The 25,448-nt window shown below is 35.8% G+C and overlaps 1 protein-coding gene and 1 long non-coding RNA gene across 7 annotated transcripts in view; one reads left to right on the forward strand and one right to left on the reverse strand.

Moving 5' to 3' along the window:
- Positions 1-2,842: 2,842 nt before the first annotated feature.
- fam13a (family with sequence similarity 13 member A) overlaps positions 2,843-25,448 on the forward strand; it is a 54,585-nt gene continuing 31,979 nt past the window's right edge. For 2 of the 6 annotated variants that reach the window (XM_016284462.1, XM_016284465.1), the window contains exons 1-7: positions 2,843-3,444; positions 5,591-5,800; positions 13,288-13,465; positions 16,008-16,155; positions 17,705-17,791; positions 22,625-22,717; positions 24,322-24,545. In XM_016284462.1, the coding sequence (XP_016139948.1) occupies positions 3,186-3,444; positions 5,591-5,800; positions 13,288-13,465; positions 16,008-16,155; positions 17,705-17,791; positions 22,625-22,717; positions 24,322-24,545 (1,199 nt within the window). In that variant the 5' untranslated portion in view covers positions 2,843-3,185. The remainder of the gene's footprint in view (positions 3,445-5,590; positions 5,801-13,287; positions 13,466-16,007; positions 16,156-17,704; positions 17,792-22,624; positions 22,718-24,321; positions 24,546-25,448) is intronic. The other 4 variants (XM_016284463.1, XM_016284467.1, XM_016284464.1 and 1 more) reach the window with 4 other exon arrangements.
- On the reverse strand, positions 3,355-5,629 carry LOC107594425 (uncharacterized). The gene is made up of 3 exons (XR_001610167.1): positions 5,552-5,629; positions 5,244-5,339; positions 3,355-3,431 (listed from the first exon to the last, which is right to left on the reverse strand). It is a non-coding gene; the product is annotated as an uncharacterized lncRNA (long non-coding RNA).

A 25,448-nucleotide genomic window follows, 5' to 3' on the forward strand; every position in this document is an offset into this window, starting at 1 on the left:
CGGTGACAGAATGGAGAAGAAACCTTGGGAGAAACCAGGCTCAGTCGGGGGGCCAGTTCTTCTCTGGCCAGACAAAACCAGCAGTTCAGTTCCAGGCTGCAGCAAAGTCACATTGTGCAGAGGACTCATCTGGTTCCTGTGGTCTTGTCCCAGTGGCCGTCTAGGAGATGAGGTCTTCACTGGGGATCTGTCTCTGGAGCTCATCTAGTTGTCCTATAAATGTCTCTACTGTCACTTTTGATCAATTTAAAAATTACTGGCCCTAAACTTTTGGTTTAGTTTTTGAGCCAACTTATCTAAACTCTTCAGCTAGAAATAATAAAGGATCTCATGTGATTTGAGGGTTCACTGAGGTGTATTTTGCAGTCTATGGGGGAGGGTTTGAAGATCCATTGACTTCCCAAAAGAGTCAAAGCAGGGGGGGTGTCATTAAAGGCAGAGTAAGTGATTTCTGGTAGCCAATGTTGATATTTGAAATCACCAAAACAAACACGCCCATACCCCAAAAGGGTCTTGCCCCTATTTTGATAGCTCCGCCCCACATATACGTACACAACCCAGGCAACGATTAGTTCTGTGAAACAAAGCAAAACCAATGTTACACCGTGTCTACATCGGACGTGAGCGGCGCGGTGCAACAAATCCCCGACAGAAAACTGCTGCCGGGTTCTATTTATGACGTGCTGACACACATTTCAAATGGTTTTCAATGGTCGTTTGATCGCGTCCAGTGTAGGCAGACTTTAGCTGTTGTAGACACGGTGTTACACACCTATTGAGAAGAAACAAAGCAACCCCGCCGTCCGATCGCAGGCCTCCGCTCCTTGAGTTCTCTCCAGAGCTGGAAAACTGATCCGATATTTACACGGGTCCTACTTCTTGCCTTATCGTTCCGCAGACGTTTTCCTCTTTTGTTTTTTATTCGTCATCTCTATCTCTGTCGCTCGGCTCGGCTAATGTCCGTCCCATGCACTGAACGCGCTCTCCTCCACATCGGGAGTAGACACGCCCCTTATTGCTGATTGGCTACAAGTTTGTTTTACGATTCGGCTCGAATCAGTTTTCTAAAGTGTTTTTGAAAAATCACACACCCTGCCTTTAAGTGATTAGGACTTTGTCTGAACCTGTAATGGAAACTTGGAGCACAAAGTTTTCTATTACTCTCATTGACTGTGAATAGCATGACTGTATGCTAACGCTTGGCTCTTCACATATGAAGTGTTGTGAGGACCCTGTGTGGGGTTGGGGTGATTTCATGGACATCTGTTCCTGTTGGTCTCTCATGAGTAGCTCAGACAGGCTTATGTTCTTAATAACTACTTGAGGAGCAAAATGCTAGAGACTTTAGCAAGAATATTCAGATATAAAGCTTCTATGCTAATAATTAGTCATCACTATTATTTTAAAGAAATTGATACTTTTATTTAGCAAAAACTGTTTTTAACATTGATAATCAGAAATGTTTCTTGAGCGGTAAATCAGCATATTAGAATGATTTCTGAAGGATCATGTGACACTGAAGACTGGAGTAATGATGCTGAAATTTCTGCTTTGCATCACAGGAATAATTACATTTTAAAATATATTCAAATAGAAAACAGTTCTTTTAAATTGTAATAATATTTCACAATATTACAGTTTTTAACATTATTTTTAATTAAATAAATGCAGCGTTAATGGGCATTTGTTAAAATCATTTAAAAAATCGTACTGATTATGAAGCAAATTAGGTCTCAATTTGTGTTTGTGAAGTGACACTGAAGCAGATCACCATTGATTCAGCTCAGATTATGCTGTCATGCCTTCAAAAATAAATGCACTTATACTGTATGGTACTCCTACTATTGGTATTTGAGCTGATTATGCATAGGCTATAGGATAAACGTGTTTACAATGTGGCCTGGGTCATGCACTGCTGAAAAAGGACATTTCGTACAGAACACCCAATTAGAAGATGCTCACATAATAGACTGTAGAGAACAGAATGAGCAGGCAATCTTCTCATTTACTGAAGTACAGCCTCTGAATATAATCCATTCTTGTGTTCTTTCCTTCATTTAGAAATGCTCTGTGTATCTCTGTGAATGTGACAACACAAATAATTAATTTTGATTGATGTTACTTTAAGATTTTCAATGAAAAAATGCTTTTTTGTTAAATTAGTGTCTGCATTAACTCTTTTCCAAGATGCAACTGAATACGTTTATTGCATTAAAAAAATTACTGCAGAAAGATATTATATGTACATGCAGCCTTGCTCAAAAATGTCAAACTAGCCTAAAATGGTTTGCTGGTTTTAGCTAATTTAAGCTGATCTAGGTCTCCAGTCTTAGGCTGATTTAAGAGTTGTAAAATATTATATAAATATAAAAAAAAAATTCCATAACCCTTTAACAATTTACAATGGTAAACATACTCTCTGCTAAATTAAAACTTACTATTGTCCATCATATTACTTGTCAATCTATGTTTTGAAAACTATTAAAATGTATTTTTTTAAATGATCAATAAAAGAAATTGTAAATAATAATAATTAAAAATGACAAATAAATATCAGTTTAATTTAGTTTCCCCCATCATTTTTAGCATGCTAACAGTTACCAGATAACTTTTTTTTTTATTTCTCTGTATATAAATATTAGCATGTATAATATGAACAAACTATAAACTAAAACTTAATAAAATCTATATATACATTAAAAAAACACGTAACCTAATAAATACAACTTAATTCAAAATATGAACAAAAACTACAATAATATATTAACAAGAGTAAAATGACACTGCTTATACTTTGGGTGTAATACCTGATAAACCTCTTCCCAGTTTAACTTCAATTTATTGGAGTTTTCATTGAATGTAAATATTTGTTCACCATATCAGTATAACTTCCTGAATGCATAACATTCAAAGCTTTCTTCCTCTAATCCGTAACAAGCCCTGTTCTCTAGGCACAGCTGAGTTTGATATACTGTCAGCTTGAGTGTGTTTCCTCTCACCTGGTTACAGGTGCATGGCAACCTCTCCTGACGTAGACACACACACACACACACACACACACACACACACACACACACACACGCTAGACTCCCTCCCTTCGGTTTCCTGCCACTGACAGATCCACCTACACCGGCAGTGGGAAAAGTCTCTGATATAAAGGGTGAAATGGACTAGGGGTCTTCAAGATGCAGACGGTCAGAACGGTGGATGTGGTTGACTGCTCCTTTCTCTTCTGCTTTTCCAAGCACAACAAGGCAGCTGTTCAGATAAAGGAGGACATGAAGAGGATGGTGCAGCTGCCCATGATCAAAGCCTCTCCGGCCACCGCCACAGCGGGGAAGAAGATCTTCGGCGTGTCCCTGCTGGAGTTGAGAGGTCTGGGACTTGTCAAGGACGGGGTTCCTGTGGTGGTCCGGAGCATGGTGGAGTATCTGGAAAAGCATGGTAAATATTGCTCTCAGCTCACGTGTTATACCTGATCGTGGTTGGTGTGAGAAATCTGATCTGGGGACATTGATAAAGAATTAAAAGTAACCTGAGTATTTCTTTGGTGAACCATTATAATGCGTTAAGCAACTAACAGCATGTCACATCCTGGCCTACTGCATTTTCACAAGAAAGAAATCATCAGTTGACTGATACAGGCTTAAGAGTTACTGGGCAATTTATGATTTATGATTGTTTTCAGAGGTGCGGCAAATGCTATAGTAACAAATAGCAGAATACTTTGTTTAGCCCTTTTGAACTTTATAGGGAATGATTCCAGCACAAAAAAATTGAATAAACCATAACATTATAATATAATATTATAATTTTTTCTGTTTTGCTTTCTATTTTTATTTTGACATGACAGGTTTTTTACTTAATATAATTAAAAAATAAAATACAATAATTTAAATTTAAATTCCATTTATAAGTCTATAACTTTTATTTCTGTATTTTAGGTGATGTGACTAGTCAACATTTATTTAAATATTTTTAATATCATTTTAATTGCCTTACTTTACATTTTTAAAATACAAATATTTTTTGTAGTCATGAAAAAAATAGTAAAATGTTTATCTAAATCGTTTTCCTATTTATTTAAATTCTTGTACATGCATTTTCTTATACATGAACTTCAAAGTTCAAACTTTTTAAAATAAATTAGATTTTCTCTTTGTGTGTGTGTGTGTGTGTGCTCCTTTTGAAGAATACTGTGGGTTCACTCAGTGCACTCTGACTATGTTGGCTGAAGTGAATGAACTGGCAAGCAGTGTGTTTTTCTACCTGCCAATAGTACATGTTGTCTAAGAACATAAAGTCACAGCTTTTACTACTTTAGTGAATGGCTCCAAGCCTTTAGCCAACAAAGACCAAGCTGTGACTATTACAATTAGGTAACTGGGTACCGGATCAAGGTCAAACCAAATAAAAAAATGAAAGATGTGTGCACTCAAGTAGCAGCATGATTTCTAATCGTATTTCTGCAAAACATTCTGTAATATTTATTTATTTACGGTAAAAATACCAAGTTTACCATTATACAGTCAGTAAAAAAAAAAATTAGGTAACTGGGTACCGGATCAAGGTCAAACCAAATAAAAAAATGAAAGATGTGTGCACTCAAGTAGCAGCATGATTTCTAATCGTATTTCTGCAAAACATTCTGTAATATTTATTTATTTACGGTAAAAATACCAAGTTTACCATTATACAGTCAGTAAAAAACTAATAATAAAAATGTATTTTAGGAAGCATTATTATTTATTTGAAAACACAAAAGATAATAAAAAGCACTATAAAATGTACAAAAAAAGTTTTTCTTCCTACACAAGCCCACCTCTGTCCTCTAAAACTCATTTGTTAGTAAAGAACTGTGATTGACAACAACATGACAAAACTGCAAGGATGAAATAGACTAATAATAAAAATGTATTTTAGGAAGCATTATTATTTATTTGAAAACACAAAAGATAATAAAAAGCACTATAAAATGTACAAAAAAAAGTTTTTCTTCCTACACAAGCCCACCTCTGTCCTCTAAAACTCATTTGTTAGTAAAGAACTGTGATTGACAACAACATGACAAAACTGCAAGGATGAAATAGAAAACATTATTTTATATAACAATACTGTTCAAAATATGTTATATATTAATTTCACTTCCTATTGACAAATAACACCACTTGTGTTAGAATTTCCCATTAAATCAGCTTTCAATACTTAAAGACTAGAATTCACTAAACATTATTGTTTATTACCATATTTGCTCCAAACTGTAGTACATCCTGTACCCTGCAAATCTTTATCCCAGAAGCTGCAGTAGTACTTGTTTTCCTCTGGATGGTGATACAACCCTTCAGAGAAGAAAATCACTTTACTGGGCCTTTGACATGTCAGCACGAAACAAGTGTGCAAGTATTGATTTTGTGTGTTTGATTTTATGGCGTTCATCAAATATCTTCTCAGATTTTTTTTAAAGATTAGTTTGGCAATTGAGCTAAGAGAGTGGCATAACTACGTCCTGAAACCCTGAAATGTTGTTAGTTTTAACTACAAATGGACTTACAGAGCTTCATGTCTCTCTCATGGTGCCACGATCTGCCAGGTCTTCATCTGGAGGGTCTGTTCAGAGTAAACGGCAGCGTCCGGACTGTGGATAACCTGCGGCAGAGGTTTGATGGAGGAGAAGAGGTGGATCTTCATCAGGATGCAGACGCCTGTGCTGTAGCCAGTTTACTGAAACGGTTCTTGAGGGATCTCCCTGAAGGTCTCATCCATCCCTCCATCCACAGTCCTCTCATTCAGCTGTACCAGGGTGAGTCAGCTTTCATGTATGGGTGGTGTGGTGTAGTACTTAAAACATCTGGGCTGGTAACTGAAAGACTGTAGGTTCAAACTTCGGAGCCCTTAAGGGGACATGGTGAGAGAAAACATGACATGGGAGGAAAAATGTAATTATACTTGAGAAGTAATCATTTTGACTTTCATTTGTATGCCTAATTGTGTAGAAAACGCTAACGTTTCTTGTGTTGTCACACTCAGTTAAGAAATTATACCATGTTTTCAATTCAAAACGACCATATTTGAGAAAAAAAGTCGAGTAGTTTGTATCACTGGATATATTACTATCATTAGTTTAAGATGTAAAAGTAAAAATGTTGTCATATTAAACATTTCGCTGCTTCCATCTTACCTCCCTCTCGTTCAGCGTTAACCGACGCCTCTCGCGCTGAAACCAGTGTTGCCAACTAATTTTCAGAGAAAGTTGCTAAAGGAAAGTCGGCTTGTTGCTAAAAGTTGCTAAGTGACGTTATGATGTCATTGTGCGATGACGTCATTGCGTAATCACGATGCAAAATTGTCACAACATCAAATCTCAGCAAAAAACAATATATTTGATATATGTTAATTTAGATGTGTTTGTAAAATAATATGCATAATATAATAAAATATAAATAACTGTATTTTTATTTATGTACGTTTTTTTAATAACTAGTAGTAATACTACACATTCTCAACAATTATGCTTTAAGCAGTGTATTAGTAGTTAGTTAGTATGCTACACTCTAAGAAAAGTCTGTAAAAGTAGGGCACAATCTACTATGTTAATATGAAGTAATTTTCCGAATTGGTTTTTTAACTGCATTTTAAATTATGCATTGTGTTTTCAGGTTACAGTGAATAATGGATAATGTCCTGGAAAATTACTAGTATCTTTTTCATTTTTCTTACAGTGTACTAACTGAACAACAATCACAGGTACAAGAGTAACAAAGTGAATCATAATAATAATTGAATAATTGTTCATTTATTATTATTAAATTGAATAATTGCAAATAACAGAACTTAATTCACGTGATGTGTGTACTGCTAGGCATCTTTGGTTTCCTCTTTTTGTGTAATTTGGATGGAAAATGCGTGCCTTTTTATTGTGAAAAGTTATCAAAACTTATCAAAAGTTGCTAAAAGTTGCCAAATATTTTTTTTAAATGGCTAAATTTGTTGCTAGGTGCTTTTGGAAGAAAAAGTTGCTAGGGTAGTCTAAAAAGTTGCTAAATTTAGCAACAAAATTGCTAAGTTGGCAACACTGGCTGAAACTTGCTATAGTATCTGCTTTTGTGAACACTAAACCCCGCCTACTTTGATTTGATTGGCCATCTCAATCAGTTGTTAGACTGCAGAGGCAGAGAATACAAACCAGCCTAAATTAAAAATGTAAATAAAATTTAAAAAATATTAAAATAATAAAAATAAAATTAATAATTTAACTTTTTTGTCATCCTAACAACAAACATAAGTTTTAGGCTATCTCCATCTGTGGTGTGAACTGTGCCGTAAGAGCCCTTAAGGGGATATGTTAATGAAAAAATAAGCTGAAATGAGAAAAAAGATATTTCATTGCTCGCAAAACGTTTTTAAGGGGATATATATGTAGGCAAATGTTTTGCATGCAAACGCAAAACCTTTAAAATATAATTTTCCCTCTCGTATTTTTCCATCACCGTGTCCATTTATACTTACGCACGTTTTATATATATATATATATATATAATATTTACTTACGTTAACATTATAATGTGTTTAATTCATAATAGCAAAGTAGGGCAGCGGTTTAGTGCCAGTCAAACTCTGTTGAGCTGTTGATCAGCTGAAATTATTTGGGTGAAGGTTATGGTTCTATCCTCATGAGTCATAGTCAGGATAAAGACTGAGCAGTGCAGCCTTAATAGACTTTAGTGTAGACTATATCATAGTAAGTGCTTTAAATCATGATCTGTGTTTTCATACTGCCTGAAGAGCTCTAGGCAAGACTTTGGCTTCTGAACGGTGTAAAAGATTAGATAGTGCTTTAATAAATTACATTATTTTGCTGGCTTACGTCCATTGGGTCCATTAAAATCTGAAAAAAATTATTCATTTGCAACTGTATCATCCCTTACTGATTTCTGCGACGTGGAGAGAGGAGACTTTGCTTGATTAATGTTGTCTTGGTGTCAGAGATCAGCAGTGCACCAATAAAAACCTCAGTTTCATATTAAGGCTGTTTCCCAAAAAATAATTCCTGAAGGAATTACACGAGCTGCTTTCTCCACAGACTTGTTAAATTTTTTTCTTGTTCTCCTTCATTGTCGGTGTCCCAATCTCCCTCTCTTTGTGGCATGTGTGAGACTAAATATGCTGCACAGATGGTGCATCTCGGATGCCAGAAAACAAGGATTAAAACAGACACATATTTGTATTGGGAATGTTATGTGTACATGCAGATACTGTACAGTTGCATAGTAATTTAAGATGAGCTCTTGGATTTGATTTCAAACTCAGAACGCAAAAATAACCAATTGTTATTAAGTTGGCTTGAGAAAACCAACTTACTGAAATCTGACAGTTATTATTATTATTATTATTATTCTGAGACTAAAATTTCTGACTCTAACTCCGCCTAGAGCTTTAACTCTACAAACTCCAAACTAAGCCCAGGGGCCGGTTGCATGAACTGTTTAGACTAGTCTTAAAAAGTTAGTCATCTAATTTTTTTTCTTCAAGACTGGTCATAACTTTTTTAATTCAGTCATGAAAAGGTAGATTGTTCTTATTTGTATTGGAAAAGGAAGGCTGATTACCCCTTGGCAACTGCTAGTTGGTCAAACTAGTTCTTAAGACACAGACTTAACATGGTGGCTAAGATTAATGCTCGTCAGACTGATCTCACTTAGTGTGCTATACCTTTTCTAACTGATCGGATTTACGGTTTTCTTAAAAATTACAAATAAAGATTAAAAATCCCATAGACTTACATTGATGGAATGTTCAAATGAGCCAAGACTACCTGTCTGTCTGTCTGTCTATCTATCTATCTATCTATCTATCTATCTATCTATCTATCTATCTATCTATCTATCTATCTTTATAGCAACACTCTAGCAACTAGCCAAACCAACCTAGTAAAAAGAATTTCTGAAAGGACAATAAACTAAACTAACTAACTAACCTAGCAACCACCCTCAGTACCCTAGCAACCACTCCAGGTAGCCTAGCAACCATATGGCAACATCTTAGCAACCACTCAGAGTACCCTAGCAACCACAAAGCTACACCCTAGCAACTTGCCCTGACACCCTAGCAACGGCATAGTAAGACCCTAGAAACCATCCTGGGTACCCTAGCAACCACATAGCAATACCATAGCAACCACCCCGAGCACCCATATCAACTGCATAGCAACATCCTAGCAACCGACCCAGGTACCTTAGCAACTGCAAAGCAACACCCTAGCAACTGCATAATAACACCTTAGCAACCACCCCGGGCACCCTAGCAACCACAAAGCAACACCCTAGCAACCGACATGGGTACCTTAGCAGCCGCATAGCTACACCCTAGTAACCACCTTAGCAACCACCCCAAGTACCCTAGCAACCTATCTATCTATCTATCTCTGACAGACTGTGGGGGGGGGGGCTCGAGCCCCTATGATGGGGTCATATGATGCGATTTCAAGTTTTCCTTTCTCTTTGGAGTGTTACAAGCTCTTGGTGCATAAAGAAGATCTGTAAAGTTGCAAAGACTAAAGTCTCAAATTCAAAGAGATATTCTTTATAAAAGTTAAGAGTCAGCCACGCCTACTTAAAATGGCTCGTTCTAACACGCCCGATCCTGGGAGAGTAGACTACAATGCCGGCTGTTCTGACTCACGAACTGTAAGTACGTTTTTTATATTTAAAGAGTTTTTATATTTTATATTTTTTATATTTAAAGTGAGTTTTTTGGGCAGTGTAGAGTAGGGCTTGTTGATTGTAATTTCTCCGATCACAAATGCAGACATGGTTTTATGTTTACGCGGCGCGATGCAACGCAACGCGTAAAAAGACAGTAAGTCATTATAATCCATAATTATGTCCCCACTGGATGCAACAAATGCCTCGTTTATAATGGGTTTTCATGTTTTTGAATCATCGCTCCGGCCGGACAGGGCATCACAGTATGGTAAGGGATGTAACATTTCCGTCACACGCTTGAGGTATTCGGCCAATCACAATGCACTAGATAGCTGGCCAATCAGAGCACACCTCGCTTTTCCTTCCGATGAGCTTTGTAAAAATCGACGCGTTTCAGAAAGGCGGGGCATAGAGGAGAAACAATAATGTACAGTATGTGGAAAATAATGTGTTTTTTAACCTTAAACCGTATAAACACATTTCATTACACCAAATACTCAAAATAATGTTCTTTTTAGCAACATTATATGACCCTTTAATCGCTGACGCTAAAATGCCCTTTCGGTCCGGTCTATCTGCCCCCGGACCGCGATTTCTATCAAGCAAACTCCAAGCAAATTTTCATAATTACCGCAGATTTTCGGTTAAAGGAGACATATTATGCCCCTTTTTACAATATGTAATATAAGTCTCTGGTGTCCCCAGAATGTGTCTGTGAAGTTTCAGCTCAAAATACTCCACAGATCATGTATTATATCATTTTGAAAATGCCTATTTTGAGTGGAAGCAGAAACACGCTGTTTTTCGGGCCTGTCTCTTTAAATGCAAATGAGCTGCTGCTCTGCGCCATTACTGCTCAGACCTGCTAAAACATCTGTTATGGTTCTGATTATCATGTTTATTGCGCTGAAATCATGCGGTTTAAACTTCTGATGGTTTTCTGAGAGCATACATCCGGAGCATACGGACAGAAAGCGGCTGTCACACAGCATGTGAGTACTAAACTAAGTTCTCATTCACACACAAGTTTAAGTTAAAAGCACACATGAGTTACAAAAACAGTCGGTTATGTCTGAAGGTAAAGTGCTGGCAAATAAATCGCATGTTTATTTTAGATCTAAATAGTGTTCTGTGCTCATCTGTGCAGACAAAGGCAGAACAGTTAGCCTGTTTTGCTCAAACTTTCGCCATGGCGTTAGAGCTGGTACACCCTTGTCGCTTGCGAAAACACAATGACGGCGCTGTGGGTGGAAACTTGCAGATTAAGGTGCGGTAATATTATAATGAGATCCCTTTGCAACCTCACCAAGGGAGCGAAATCAGACACGCTCTTTTTTGCTTGCAAAAAAAGGCTTACCAAAACAAAGTTACTGGGTTAATTTTTTTTCACGTTTCCTTGGTTGGTAGATGCACCGGGGACTTGATTATAGCACTTAAAACCTGGAAAAGTCAGATTTTCATGACCTTTAAAGCAGCACCATGTAACTTTTGGCGCTCTGGCGGTTAATAAACAGAGCTGCACACATCTCGCGGAAGAACATTCTAACCGGAGCTACTTCTCTAAAGTTTATGTCTCTGGCGATTCACGCAGGTATGTGTTACTCCGCAGTGGCGACGAACCGACCAGGCTACAATAGTCCAAATATAAGTACTTATTATAAGTGTACCGTCGTCCGTAGTGATTCGGAATAAGACAAAAACGCGGTTTGGAAGATGAATTCATGATGTACTCGCTCATTATACATTTAGCAAATTTTGAACACAGAAAAAGTTACATAGTGCTGCTTTAAGGCTAGAAAGCATACAGCATAAAATACTGTGCATGCGCACATCAATATAGCGTAATTTTTCTCACACTGACTGTACAACAATAATTACTATTTTTGCATTATTGTAAGGGGTGTAGACGTTAATAAAACACAATCTAATGGGTAGAAAATTCAATTTATTGTTAGCTTCCGGTTTTTGGTGTATACCTTCTAGTAACAACCCAGAGAAGTACGTATAGGCCTATTATTAGCCATTTCCACTTTCTAATATATATATTTTGTATTTATTAAATTATATTTAGACATTATGAATGACAGTAATACAAGTTAATTTTATCTGCATCTCAGCTACCCAGACAGCACAAGTACATCTGTAAGACGTCTGCTAAAGATCTGGGAAACATTTACATTTACATTTAGCAGACGCTTTTATCCAAAGCGACTTACAATTGGGGGATACATAAAGCGATTCTTCTTAAAGAGGCAAACAGACACAAGCTAGTACAAGCTAGAAAGAGAAGGAATAAATAAAGAGAGATACATTTTTTTTAAACATCTGCTGTGTAATCTGATAAACGTCTCCGGAGCAGTTTTACATGCATTCTAATAAATGTCTTTTTGACATTTGACAGGAAATGTCTTGGAGACGTATTGCAGATGAGCAAACACTCTAAAAAAAAAAAAAAAAAACATCTTGCATATATAAACACAGACATCAAATAGACATCTCCAAGATGTACATGTGCGATTAGGGGGAGTGCTTTACTGTCAGGAGCTGGTGCCACCTTCTGTAGAACTTAACAGCACTTGTGCTGGTGTCCTCAAATATTAGTCTGGAGCCCTACAATGGTTCTCGAAGTCAGAAAATCATAACAATGTTAGAAGAATGTTGTCTGTTGTATATTTTCACTGCAAAACAATAAGAAATGCCACAAATATCACTGCAAATTTTGAGAAAAGCTGCAGCAAAATCAGTTATTTTAGGCTGCAAAAATCAGAAAAAAATCCAGCTAAATCCTGGAGGGTCTGATATATATATCATATATATATATGATTATTGCTAGTAAATTCTAGCTTACCTTTCAATCATAGGGAGGTTCCTCTATTTCATTAGTAGTTTTAGCAGGCGCACTTCAGCAATTTGATGTGGCACTTTCTCTTCCCGTTGCCCCACACTATTTTACCACGTCCACACACTATTAAAGCCATCACCCTTCCCCTACTTCTTACAGAGTAATTCCTAGTCAGCTCTATTCACTTCCACATTTACTATTCACTTTAAAAGTGCCACAAATAATCCTTGTCAACACTTCGTGTTTTGCAGCTTTTCCCCAGCTCGTATTACTGCTTTATAGGTGTTGCTGTGACAGCTATAGCTAAAATAGAAAATATATTACAAAAATTTTAAAATGACAAATATTATGAAAATGTATTATTATTAACTATAATGTAAATTGATTAATAATTCTTTTAAATTGATTACTGCAGTGTATTTATTTGACAAATGAGTAGTAGTTTGAGTTTGACATTACTGTTTTTGTGACAACTAACCAAAATAGCAAATATATAACAATAACAGCATTATAATTTAAAATGTATTGTTATTGTAAATATGAATGATTAATAATTTATTTATTATTTAATTAATTATACAATACATATGTATTAGAATTTGTCACAGACTTCATAAGGTGATTTAAATCATTTAAAGTAGCATTTTCTGTTTCTTTGACCATTTATTTTGTATTTTAAAAATATTAATATCTTCCTATTTAACATTTCAAATCCTTTATTATATTTCTGTGTTGTTCTGTCAGAATCTAGTGAGGATGACTTCTGTAAGGACGTGCGTGAGCTCCTACTCCAGCTGCCAGATATCCACTACAGTCTCCTGCATTACTTATGTCACTTCCTGTCCCAGGTGGAACAGGAACATACTCATAACCGCATGACTGCCACCAACCTGGCCACGGTGTTTGGGCCCAATGTCTTCCAGTAAGTCACAGTCACACAGTTCAACAAAAGCAAACCAATCAAATATTTTTTACTTCCATTAATTATATCAGCTGATCCATAATCTGATACCCATCATATCTTCACGTAAATTCTTTACTTTGCATTTAAGCTCACTCATAGAAAGGTAATTGCAGAAAGCTCTAAATGTTTTACCTTGAGTTGCGCATGTATCCTAAGCTATTTGAATTATGTTTTGTCCGCTCATTGCCAAAAGCTGCATGTTATGTACTCTGGGTGTCATGTTCTCAGTCTCACTTCTCATTGGCTGTATTTCAGAGTGATCTGCACTCATGTCTCCAAGACAGACTTAACACAACCCTTGACCAACTCTATAGAGCATAGTTTCAATGCCTGCACAGTGATGAATTATTCTGTTTGTCATGAGTGTACTGTCTGTAACTTACAAAATTCACACTATTATGTTTATTTATGTATGTATGCTGTTCATTATTATTATTATTTACTTTTTTTTTTTTACAGGGTATTTGACATTACTTTTAGTTTTTTTTATTATTTGCAATCAAAATAATCATATAAAATGCAATTTTAATGCAATTTATATGACTTCGTATTAATTGAGACACTATATAAAATATTAATTTGTCATATCACAGGACTGTTTAAATTTTAAAAAGCATGATTTTTTTTAGTAACACTTTATTTAAAGGACCAATTCTCACTATTAATTAGTTGCTTATTAGCATGCATATTACTAGCATATTGGCTGTTTATTAGTACTTTTTAGCACATATTATTGACTTATTCTGCATGACCATATTTTCCCTTAATCCTATCCCATACCTAAACAACTACCTTACTAGCTATTAATAAGGAGTATATTAGGAGTGTATGGAGACAAAAGTTGTAATTAATAATTAGTTAATAGTGAGAATTGGTCCACAAATTAAAGTGTGACCTTATGTTGCGGAAATAAATAATCCATACAATTTATGTCTAGTAATTTTACTACTATTTTTCTTTTCTTTAAACAATAAGTAATCATTGTGACATAAGACATAAAAAGTCAAAATTGAAAAAAATAAAAATGTTGACATCATATTTGTGACTGTCACAAATTTGCCATTTTTATCTTTTAATTATGACTTAGTTGTATTTCCTCATTTAGATTTTTTTATCTTATAATTTTGACATTTTTTATTTTATGATTTACCAAGGCATGATTTTCTTCTTCATTGATATAATCCTATAGATTTCAACCTAAAATCTTGATGGTTTAAATTGCCATTGCATCATTAAAAATAATGCCTAATAAAGCATGTTGGGTGCAAGTTTTGTTAAGCTATCCTGGCTTTGGACTCCAATAGAGGGGGCCAAAGTCCAGGTGGAATTCTTTACTCGATGTCAGCGCTAACACAAATATCACTTACATACTCTCTGTGGTCATAAATTACTTGGTTGCTATTTTCAGGCACATAAGCACTCAGGCTTATTATTCACAAGTGAATAGCTCTGAGAAAAAAAAATACTCAAAAAGCATACAGATGTGAACCTCCATACATAACTAACTGTATATCCAGATTTAAGCCAACACCCTTCAATATTTTCAATGTAGTTTATGTCTTACAGAGGCTGGACATGAAGTAATGTGATTTTACAAAATACAAGTTAATTGTTGCATCTAGTCATTTTAAATATTATTTGATTTGTTCCCTGTTATAGTGACTTGTAAGCAAGTTGCCAGCTGTTGCAATATGAACGCAACCCCTAATAATACATCAGCCGCTCAGTTTCAGGGAATCCCTGTCACCACACGCAATGTGTGTAACCTCAGATCAGTGAGGTGGAAGTGACAAAACTGTTGCCTGTTTTAGGCACATACCTTTCTTCTCTGTACAGCATGTTCTCTTTGTGGGGAATAATTAAACCACTAATACAGCTGTCAGACGAGCACTCTGTGACCCCATACAGTAATACAGTAGCAGCATTTACTGTGCATTTATTACCCTCTGTCGTGGGACGGTATCTCAGTGTGGCCTCACACAAAGAGAGAATAATTATTTACTTGACAGAAAAGTTAGCTTTTTTAAAACCTTTTACCTAAGTGACAGCAAATTGAATTTGACTCTACAATGTTACCTTGATCCCATAATAAAAGCATTTTTTCACATTTTTATGAAAACGTTTTTTTATGAAAAAAGTTTTTATTCTTGATTTATTTTTGCATTTCATTTTGTTATATATTAATTTATTTTTCATATTGCTCAATTAATTTAATTTAATTTAATAAGATCTATTTATTTTAATTTAATTTATTTCTTTTTGGCGTACAGCACAATATGTCAGCGCACTGCCCACAAGACTATCAGCGCCAAAATCTATTTACTTTTATTGCATTATTTATATTGCTCAATTGATTGTGATATGTCATTGCTTATTATTTATTACTAAAAAGGGCTTTAAAAAAGGAGGTAAATGTTGTTCCTGGTTTTCTCATTTAATGTGGCAGCACTCGATCTGTTTTCACAGCGTGTGTTTGTGTGTGTATGTGTGTTTTCTGCAGTGTGTCATCTGGTTTTGACGGTATACGGGAGCAGAATATCTGTAACAACATTATGGCCAAGCTGATCCAGAACTACAGCGCCATCTTTGAGCCTGTGGTGGAGAGAAAACTAATCGAAGAAAAACCTTCAAACCTCATCATAGTCAAAGTGAGTACTGACAAAACATATTAACTCCCAATGCACTGCCACTTCACTTGCACTCGGTTGGCAGTCATCTATACCATAGACAAAATTATTAAAGAATAATAAATATAATTGTTCAGTGCAACAGAATAGTCCTTGAAATGGAGGCATTTAATATTAGTACATGCAAACAAACTAAAATTGGGGTTCAAACCAGTGTTGTTTTAGTATCCTTACTTTACTATCTTAGTATTTATTAAGATTTTGTATTATTTTTTAAATTAAGAATAATAATTGATAAGTGTAAGGGAACAGAATACTGTTTGAAATGGAGCAATGTAATATTAGTAGAGCTGTCAAACGATTAAACGCATCCAAAATAAATGTTTTTGTTTACTTAATATATGTGTGTATACTGTGTATATTTATTATGTATATATAAATACAAACACATGCATGTATATATTTAAGAAAAATATTTTGTTTATATATTAAATATATTTATGTATGATATAAATATATAAATGTATACACATGTAAATATTTTCAAAATATATACCGTATGTATGTGTATTTATATATACATAATAAATATACACAGTACACATACATACATTATGTAAACAAAAACTTTTATTTTGGATGTGATTAATCGTGATTAGTCGTTTGACAGCACTAAATATTAGTAAATGCAAACGAACAAAAATTGGGGTCCAAGGCAGTGTTAGTATCATTACTATGCTATATTAGTGTTTTATACTTTCTCTTTGTCTTTTACTTTTAGTTGTTTTAGTAATTTTATGTGCTTTAGTAATTTTCTTTTGTCTTTTTTATATTCATTTTCATTTCCATTTTAGTATTATTAATAGTACTTTCATCTAAGCAAAATTTAGAAGCGTTTCTTTTGCTACTGACATGAAATACATTTTTAAAGAACTATTTTAAAATGTAAAAGTTTTTTATATAAGTTTTTTTATGTATATGAATATAAAAAATTTTATATTCAATTTTATTTCTGGTAAAATTTCATTCATTTCAATTACTGTAAATGTTTTTTTAGAATTTTTAGCTTTAGTTAAGAATAACAACACTGGTCCAAAAAGTCATGGTGCTCATTTGAGCGATGCAAGTTTAAATTTGGCTTGCAACATTTACCCAACTTCATTTATACAGCTACATTTGTTAGATTTGAACATCTGAAGTACATCAAATGCCTTCAAAACTGCACACCAACTGAGAAAATCCAACCCATGTATAGAAACACATCTTTCACAACCCAAAACATGCCACTTTCTCCTGCTTCAGCCTAGTGGTCACATGCATAGACACTGTGTCTGCCTGACCTTGCTTTGTTGCTGTTTGCACCGACTCGCCAAAACTGCAAGACGTCATCATGCTATCTCTCCTATGCCACCATCAACAACATCTGCTTTTCTGCATTTGCACTTTAGTTGTCACATGAAATTGTGTTGTCTTCTGAATGCATCAGTCATGTGCACTGATGCTTTGTTGCTGTAGTCAGTGGGTTCAGGTGATCTCGCGTGAATCCCTGAGTGTATTGTTTTGTTCCCAGGAGGCCAACACAAACACTGAAAACACAGAGATTTCAACTTTCACTCCTGCTCCGAAGGCACATGCTCCACATGTCAAGAAGATGAAGGTACGGGTGATAGTATACACGGTGTGTGTGTATTTGTAGATGTGTGTATGCCTGTATTATCAACCTGCTATGGTACACAGAGTCAGTGTGGGTTTGTTTCCACAGCCCATGTCAAATTCCAGTGACATAGCACTTCAAAACCACCAGCAATCCAATAACACTACTCGCTCTGAGGTGAAAGGTACAATCACAAGACTCAGCTTTGAGTTTAATCCAAATGATGCAGATCTTAAGTCAGTCAAAAGCTATTTTTTAAAGGAATAGTTGAGCCAAAAATGAAAATTTGTTGAAAATGTATTCACCCTCAGGCCATCCAAAATGTAGATGAGTTCTCTTCTCTTCATCAGAACAGATTTGGCGAAATTTAGCATTGCCTGACTTGCTGTAGCAGTGAATGGGTGCCGTCAGAATGCGCGACAGAACAAACAGTTTATAAAAACATCACAATAATTCACAAGTAATCCACTCCAGTCCATCAATTAACTTCAAAGATGCATGTTTGTAATGAACAAGTCCATCATTAAAACATTTTAAACTTCAAAATGTCACTTCTGACCAAAATATGAGTCCATAATCCATAATAATGCTTCCTCCAATAAAAAAAGTCCATCTCCCTTTGTGCTCTCACATCAAAATCCACCAGCATATTTGTTTTAGGCTGTTTTTGCCGGTAAACCGTGCTTAATCTGAGCATATTTCTCTCCTTATTCAGACCAGATGACGTTTTCACTGGATAGAGGACTTGTATTTTAGCCAGAAACAGTGGTCTGAAGTGGAAAACATCTTCTTCTTTCTTAGAAACATGAAGCTTTTCACTTCACCAGACATTAATTGATGGACTGGAGTGGTGTGGATTATTGTGATGTTTTTATCAGCTGTTTGGACTCTAATTCTGACGGCACCCATTCACTGCAGAGGCTCCATTGGTGAGCAAGCGATATAATGCAAATTCTCCAAATCTGATGTGATGAAGAAACAAACTCATCTACATCTAAGATGGCTTTTCCTTTAATAGTCATTTGGATTGTTTTTTTCAGCACTTAAAGACTTTTACCACAGATGAGGCTGGGATATAAAACTGGGGGCTCGATTAAACCTCTTGGTATTTACATCATGCTGACTCTGGATCGGATTCTTGTGACCTTAATTCCCGTTAAAGGGCCCGGCTAGTGATGTATTTGTCTTTCCGATGGGTATTAAAGTTACACCCCTGAGGTGTTTTTGTGGACTACAGGATGTGTTTGCTTATGCACTGAGGAACAACATTGAGTGAAAGATGAAGAACAGATCTACAGTAGCTCGTGCCAAGTACACCTCTTGATAAACACTAAGTCAATAAATATATAAAGTCACTTAGTCATATGTGTATTTGCTCTCTTGATAAATTCCACGAGCAGGCATATTGTAATTGAGTTTTCCCAGACTTTCTGAATTTACTCTTACACGCCGGATGTTAAATGCACTAAGAATGAGAGCTCTGTTTTCTGTAAATTCAATTGAATTAACTTTCCCTCTCAACTGGATGTGGTCAGTTGCATATGACGGAGGTCATGTGTACGTGCTCAGAACCGCACGGTGTAGTGTTTACGTGTCTGCTGGAGACGGGCTGGGTCTCATGTTTGTGTATGTTCTCTCTATGAAGCAGTGTGAACCATGACCCTCTTAAATGACTGGCATGATGTTTTGATAACAATAATATTGTTTCTGTAGATTGAAAAACTTGTATGAAGGTACTACTTGCCCTCTGGGCACAAGTTTTTCCAGGTACTGTTCAAAGGTTTGGGGTCCGTGAGATTTCTAAAATATTTGTAAAAGAAGTCTCTAATGCTCACCAATGGCATATAAAACGACTTCTTTTTATTTTTATTTTTTTTAATTTTCAGCATCGTTACTCCAGTCTTTAGGGTCACACGATTCTTCAGAAATCATTCTAATATGTTGATTTGCTGCTCAAGAAGCATTTCTTGTTATTCTTATTATCAATTATGAAAACTCCTTAATATTTTTGTGGAAATAGCAGCATTTATTTGAAATAGAAATATTTTGTGACACTATCTTTATTGTCACCTTTGATCAATTCAATGCATTCTTGCTGAATTAAAGTATTATTTCTTTAAAAAAAGTCATATTGACCTCTAGCTTTTCAACAGTGATGTACTTCTGCAACTCTCTTATGTTTTATACAGTTTACTGTTTTTGAGATGCCCATGTCTCTATAAACTTTAAATGTAATAGATTGTATGTTGAAATCATTTGATCAGTCACTATCGTTTTGTTAGGTCACACAATGCACTCCAGTTGAAAATCCAGATTACTTTATTCCGACACCAAGAAAGAAGAAGATAAGAATCGCCAACATTAGCTATACAGTCTTTGTGTTTTAGAGACTTGCTTTGTCAAATAGACATTTGTAGTGAGAACCTGACTTAACTTACTAGCTCTTACCGTCTACAAAATATGATTGTTAAGATCAGGCTGGCTACTTCATATAATAAATAAAACTTCACTCTTCCTGCTTCTGGAACTGTTGTAAATTACAAACCCCATTCACAAGTTACAAATCAATAAAATGGATTGCAGTATCAACAAAGTTACGTGCAATTATAGTCGGTTCATGGTATAATCAAGTGCTTGTTGTGTGAATTCCCTATGGGCCTGATCTGTTTATCATCCAGCTAAGTTGAGTTTAGATCCTCATTGTGGCTTCCTGGAAGGAAGAGTCTTCACATTCATAAATCTAAAATATTTTTCCCCATCTTCCACCTTCCAGAAATATCTCAGCTGAGGAAGATCTTAACACACAACGGCTTATGCTGTGTTTTTGTGTTCTCTTTGAAATCCAGCTATTGAAAGTTCTCTGTTTACATAGACATGTGGTGCTGACCAGATAAGGCCTGTGGGAGAACCGTCTCATCGGCAAACTGATGTCGTAAACAGGCTGAGAATTGCTGATGGAAAAAATACATGATGTGACTTTCATGAAAAATAAGACCACTTCCTACAGCGGAGACGCTTCCAATTACATAAGGGGTCAATTAAATCTTTCAGTGTAACACGTAGCGCTAGCTGAACTGGCTCACTCGGATTACCGCATTTTGTTTTGGGAAAACCAGCATAAACAAACAGAACTTTATACACGGGACATCTGTTGACATCAGCGCTGATTATGTTGGAGTGATAGTTGAATAAGTTTGAAAGACGTTACCTTGACTGCTTTGCAAGTTCTTAGCAGATAAAGGAGATGTACTTTTATCTTATTTATTGACTTATTTTGTAGCACGAGTCAAATACTTATCTCTTGAAACTTAAAGGGGTCATAGGACGCCCATTTTCCACAAGTTGATATGAATCTTTAGGGTCTCAATGAAAAGTCTGTAACATAGTTTGGTTAAAATTTCTCAATGGTTGTGTAAAAAACACCTTTTTTACCCTGTCAAAAACGGCTCTTTTCAGATCAAGCCGTTTTTGTAGCATTTTCCTTTAAATGTTAATGAGCTCTGCTGACCCCGCCCCTCTCTTCCGAGCTGCTCTCAGAGAGACTGTTTACTTTAGCCGCATTCATCGTGAAACTTGCTAATTAACACATTATTAGGAAAGGCGATTTGCAAAGATTTATTACAAAACATTATACTCACTTCTTCTGTAGGTGAAGCTGGATCACGAATGAGTCACGCGAACATAGACGCATTTATGTAGATTGGGGGTGCATTCCCTTCAGAAACAATGTAATCCACTGCGTCTTCAGCGACTCAGATGTCGGGAGTAAATGACGACTGCTATGTTCATTATTACATCCAACAACAGAACACCTCAATCGCTTAGGAGTCATTCTCGTCTACATCTGCTCCGACGATGAAACAATGAATGACAGCTCACTCAGGGCGGGTCTAAGGTAAGACGCCAGTCCAGTCTGTGCTGAAACGCTACTGTCAATCAAACTATCGTGGGAGGGGCCTGGCTCGATTTGAGAAAGGGGAAAACATTTAACCAGATGGGTGGATTTTTATCATTATAGGGTGGTTGTGTACACCCACTGCCAACACACATTTCAGTTCAAACAACTTGTAAAAGTGCATGTAGTATCCTATGACCCCTTTAAAAATTTCCTTGATTTGAAGGATTACATCGTACTTGGCATTAAGTTTTATGATTAGTTTTTTCTGTTGTGTTGATCAATAGCAAACACACGATCACAGAATCATGAAGGAAATGGTTTGCTTATCATTAACCTTCACAGAACGTGCGTCAAAGTTTACAGAGACCTTATTTGTCCTACGTTTACTTGAACTTTGCATTGGGATGGTCTTGGAGGTTCAAAGAGTTTACAAAAATGGACCGCATCTTTGGTTGCAAAGGAGCTACCACTACACTAACCGTTGATATTTGATGGTATCAGCTGGAGCTACCATCTTTATATATGCTTACATAATTTGTTTTGAGTGTTTTGTTTACTGTTCAGTCGAGGTGACTGCATTATCAACAAGGAGGTGAATCTGGTAGGTGTGTTGTAAGTCTCTGTTGAAATGTAATTAGGGAGTCAGGTTTGTTATGAGAGGTGAGGGGGAAAAATATGAAACTATTTTATTAAACTCTGATACCTCAAATCATGCGGTTTCTTGTTTCTAAATTTAGTGGGTGTTAAAGTTGGCTAACAGATCCAGTAGAAAAGCACCACTCGCGTTATACAGAAAACGTCTAGTAAAAATCTAGTTCTGTTATTCTGGAAGTTGTTTTTAGAATCAGGTTTTACAGTTTACTGTAAACGCAGAATGCATTGCTTATTAAAACTGTAATTTTAAGATTTGTAGACTGATTTCTCTGTGTTTTTGTCAGGTCACTCAATGCACTCCAGTTGACAATACAGACCCGTTTAGAGAAAGCGAGTCTAGTCCAGACAATCCTATACAAACACTGAGAAAAAAGAAGGTAAGAAATGATGCAAGGTTTCAGCAAAGAGCAGGGAAAAGTTTTATTTTGTGTACTTTACCAAAAATAATGCAAACCACCATGTCGTTCAAACACCGTAAGACGTTCTGTCTTCTGTTTAACACAAAAAGTGTTAATTTTTATAGAATATGGCCACCCTCTTCAATATAATATATATTACCATTCACCAAGTTTGGGGTCAGTAAATATTTTTTTTTTTTTTTTTAAAGAAATTAATAAACTTATTCAACAAGAACACAGTAAGTTGATTATAATGTTACCAAAGATTTTTATTTATTTCAAATAAATGCTGTTCTTATAAACCTTCTTTTGATTAATCCTAGTTTCCACAAAACAATTAAACCGCACAACTGTTTTCAGCATTGATAATAATAAGAACAATTTTTGAGCTGAATTTTTGATTTCTGAAGGATACTGAAGACTGGCGTAATGATGCTGAAAATTTAGCTTTACATCACAGAAATAAATTAGATTTTAAATATATATTCAAATAGAAAACAGCTATTTTGAATTGTAATAATATTTCGCAATATTAGTTTTTTACTATATTTTTGATCAAATAAATGCAGCCATGGTGAGAATCAGGCTTATTAAAAAAATTAAAAAAAATCTTATTAATCCCACATTTTTTAACAATAGTGTAAGTGAATGTGCACTGGGGCCAAAATTGACATAAAAGAAGAGGTTTGAAGTTTATATTATCTGTGCACTATATTCCAAAGCTTCTAAAGCCATATGTTTGTGGGACGAGCTGACTGAAATTTAACTTCTAATTAACGTCTAACATCTTAAAGATCACACCACAGCATCCTGTGCTTTTGCGTGACGTTAGTGCTTCGACCCTTCTATAAACAGTCAGTCGAAAGCGTTTAACGCACAACTCAATAAAACAATGATTTTCCAGTGCTGTTTGCATCATTGGTGTATCGATGTCCAGATTTCGCTTAGTTACTGTGCCTTAGATGTGTCCCACGTGGGCTGTGATCGATAGTGTCCTCTTTACCGTAGTCAATGCCATTACCTACTGACCGTCAGTGCCTTCAGGACTAAGTGCGTTGAAGATCAATCTAATCCTTTTGTAGTCTTCGTCTTACGGGATTTTGTTACATAATCTCATTTGCTTTGTGAGTTAAATTTGGTCATCTCTACCACTTTGCTGTACGAGATTGGCCTGTTATTCACAAATCAATGCTCAAAAGTTTGGATTCAGACTCCCTTCTGGCCAAACACAGTTGTGGTCCTAGGATAATGGTGGCATTGTTTGCTGCAGTCTTACATTAAACCTTATAGTTTAAGGTCTGTTTATCATTTCCTTCATTAAGGGGCAATGGATCGATCTGAATTTGACTGGGCTCATGTGCGTGTGAGATTTTTTTAGCTATTACACTTATTCAACTGGTTTCCGGCATGTACAGCCTTTATCGGTTAGAAAGGTAAGACAAATGTGAGCTAAGTTGTTATTGTGCTGTATAACTATCTTCATGTTGGTGCTTCCTGGGGTCATCAAACTATTGGGTGTTCTTGTAATGAATCTACATTTCTGTCCCTCTGTCTTCATCTTTCTTTCGATTTCTGTTTTTCAGATGAAGAAGATAACGAAAGAGGCTGTGCCGAGATCTTTTCCTCAGCCGGCTCCCTCTGGTGATCCCGTCTCCAGGCCTTTGACCCATCTTCCAGACAGAAGCTCGGGTGCTAGAGCTCAGTTTCTTCCACACTCTCCAGACCGGAGCATCAGCTCCAGCACTGACGGCATGAACCTAAGCCCTCGGACCGCAAGCCCTGCCAGATCTACAGAGACCTTCAACAGGTCAGTGCACTTTGCATGGACATTTACTGCTGTGTGAACGTTATTTATTTATTTAATAATTGTATTTATTTATTTAATTTAATTTAATTTAAATTTATTTTAATTTTATGCATGCTTACCAAGGCTGCATTTTTTGGATCCAAAAATACAATAAAGACAGTAATATTGTGAAATATTATTACAATTTAAAATAACTGTTTTCTATTTGAGTATATTTTAAAATGTCATTTATTTCTGTCATGCAAAGCTAAATTTTCAGCATCATTACTCCAGTCTTCAGTGTCACATGATCCTTCAGGAATCATTCTAATATGCTGATTTGCTGTGCAAGAAACATTATTACTATTAAAGTTTTATTATTATCAATGCAGAAAACCGTTGTGGTGCTATTTTTGTAGAAACCGGGATACATTTTCAGGTTTCTTGATTAGAAAGTTCAAAAGAACTGCATTTAAAAAAAAATAGAAATCTTAAAGGGGTGCATGATGCGATTTCAATTTTTCCTTTCTCTTTGGAGTGTTACAAGCTCTTGGTGCATAAAGAAGATCTGTAAAGTTGCAAAGACTAAAGTCTCAAATCCAAAGAGATATTCTTTATAAAAGTCAAGAGTCAGCCTCGCCCCCCTAAAACGGCTCGTTCTAACACGCCCCCACATGTCTACGTCACTATGTGGAAATATTAGCATAATGCCGCCCAAATGTGCATGCAAAGAAAGAAGGTGTGGTTTCAGGACCAGCAGTAGTTTTGATGGAGCCATGTCAGGGAGACACTGTGTGTTTCTAGGCGAAAGCAAAAGCACTTTATTTGGCCTTCCGGAAGTAGATTAGGAATCATTGGTTAAGATTTATTTACAACAGAACAGCACAACCCAGATGTTCGAATTTGTGCAACGCATTTTATGGA

Source organism: Sinocyclocheilus grahami, unplaced genomic scaffold (genome assembly GCF_001515645.1).
Source record: "Sinocyclocheilus grahami isolate Dianchi unplaced genomic scaffold, SAMN03320097.WGS_v1.1 scaffold183.1, whole genome shotgun sequence".
NCBI lineage: Eukaryota > Metazoa > Chordata > Actinopteri > Cypriniformes > Cyprinidae > Sinocyclocheilus > Sinocyclocheilus grahami.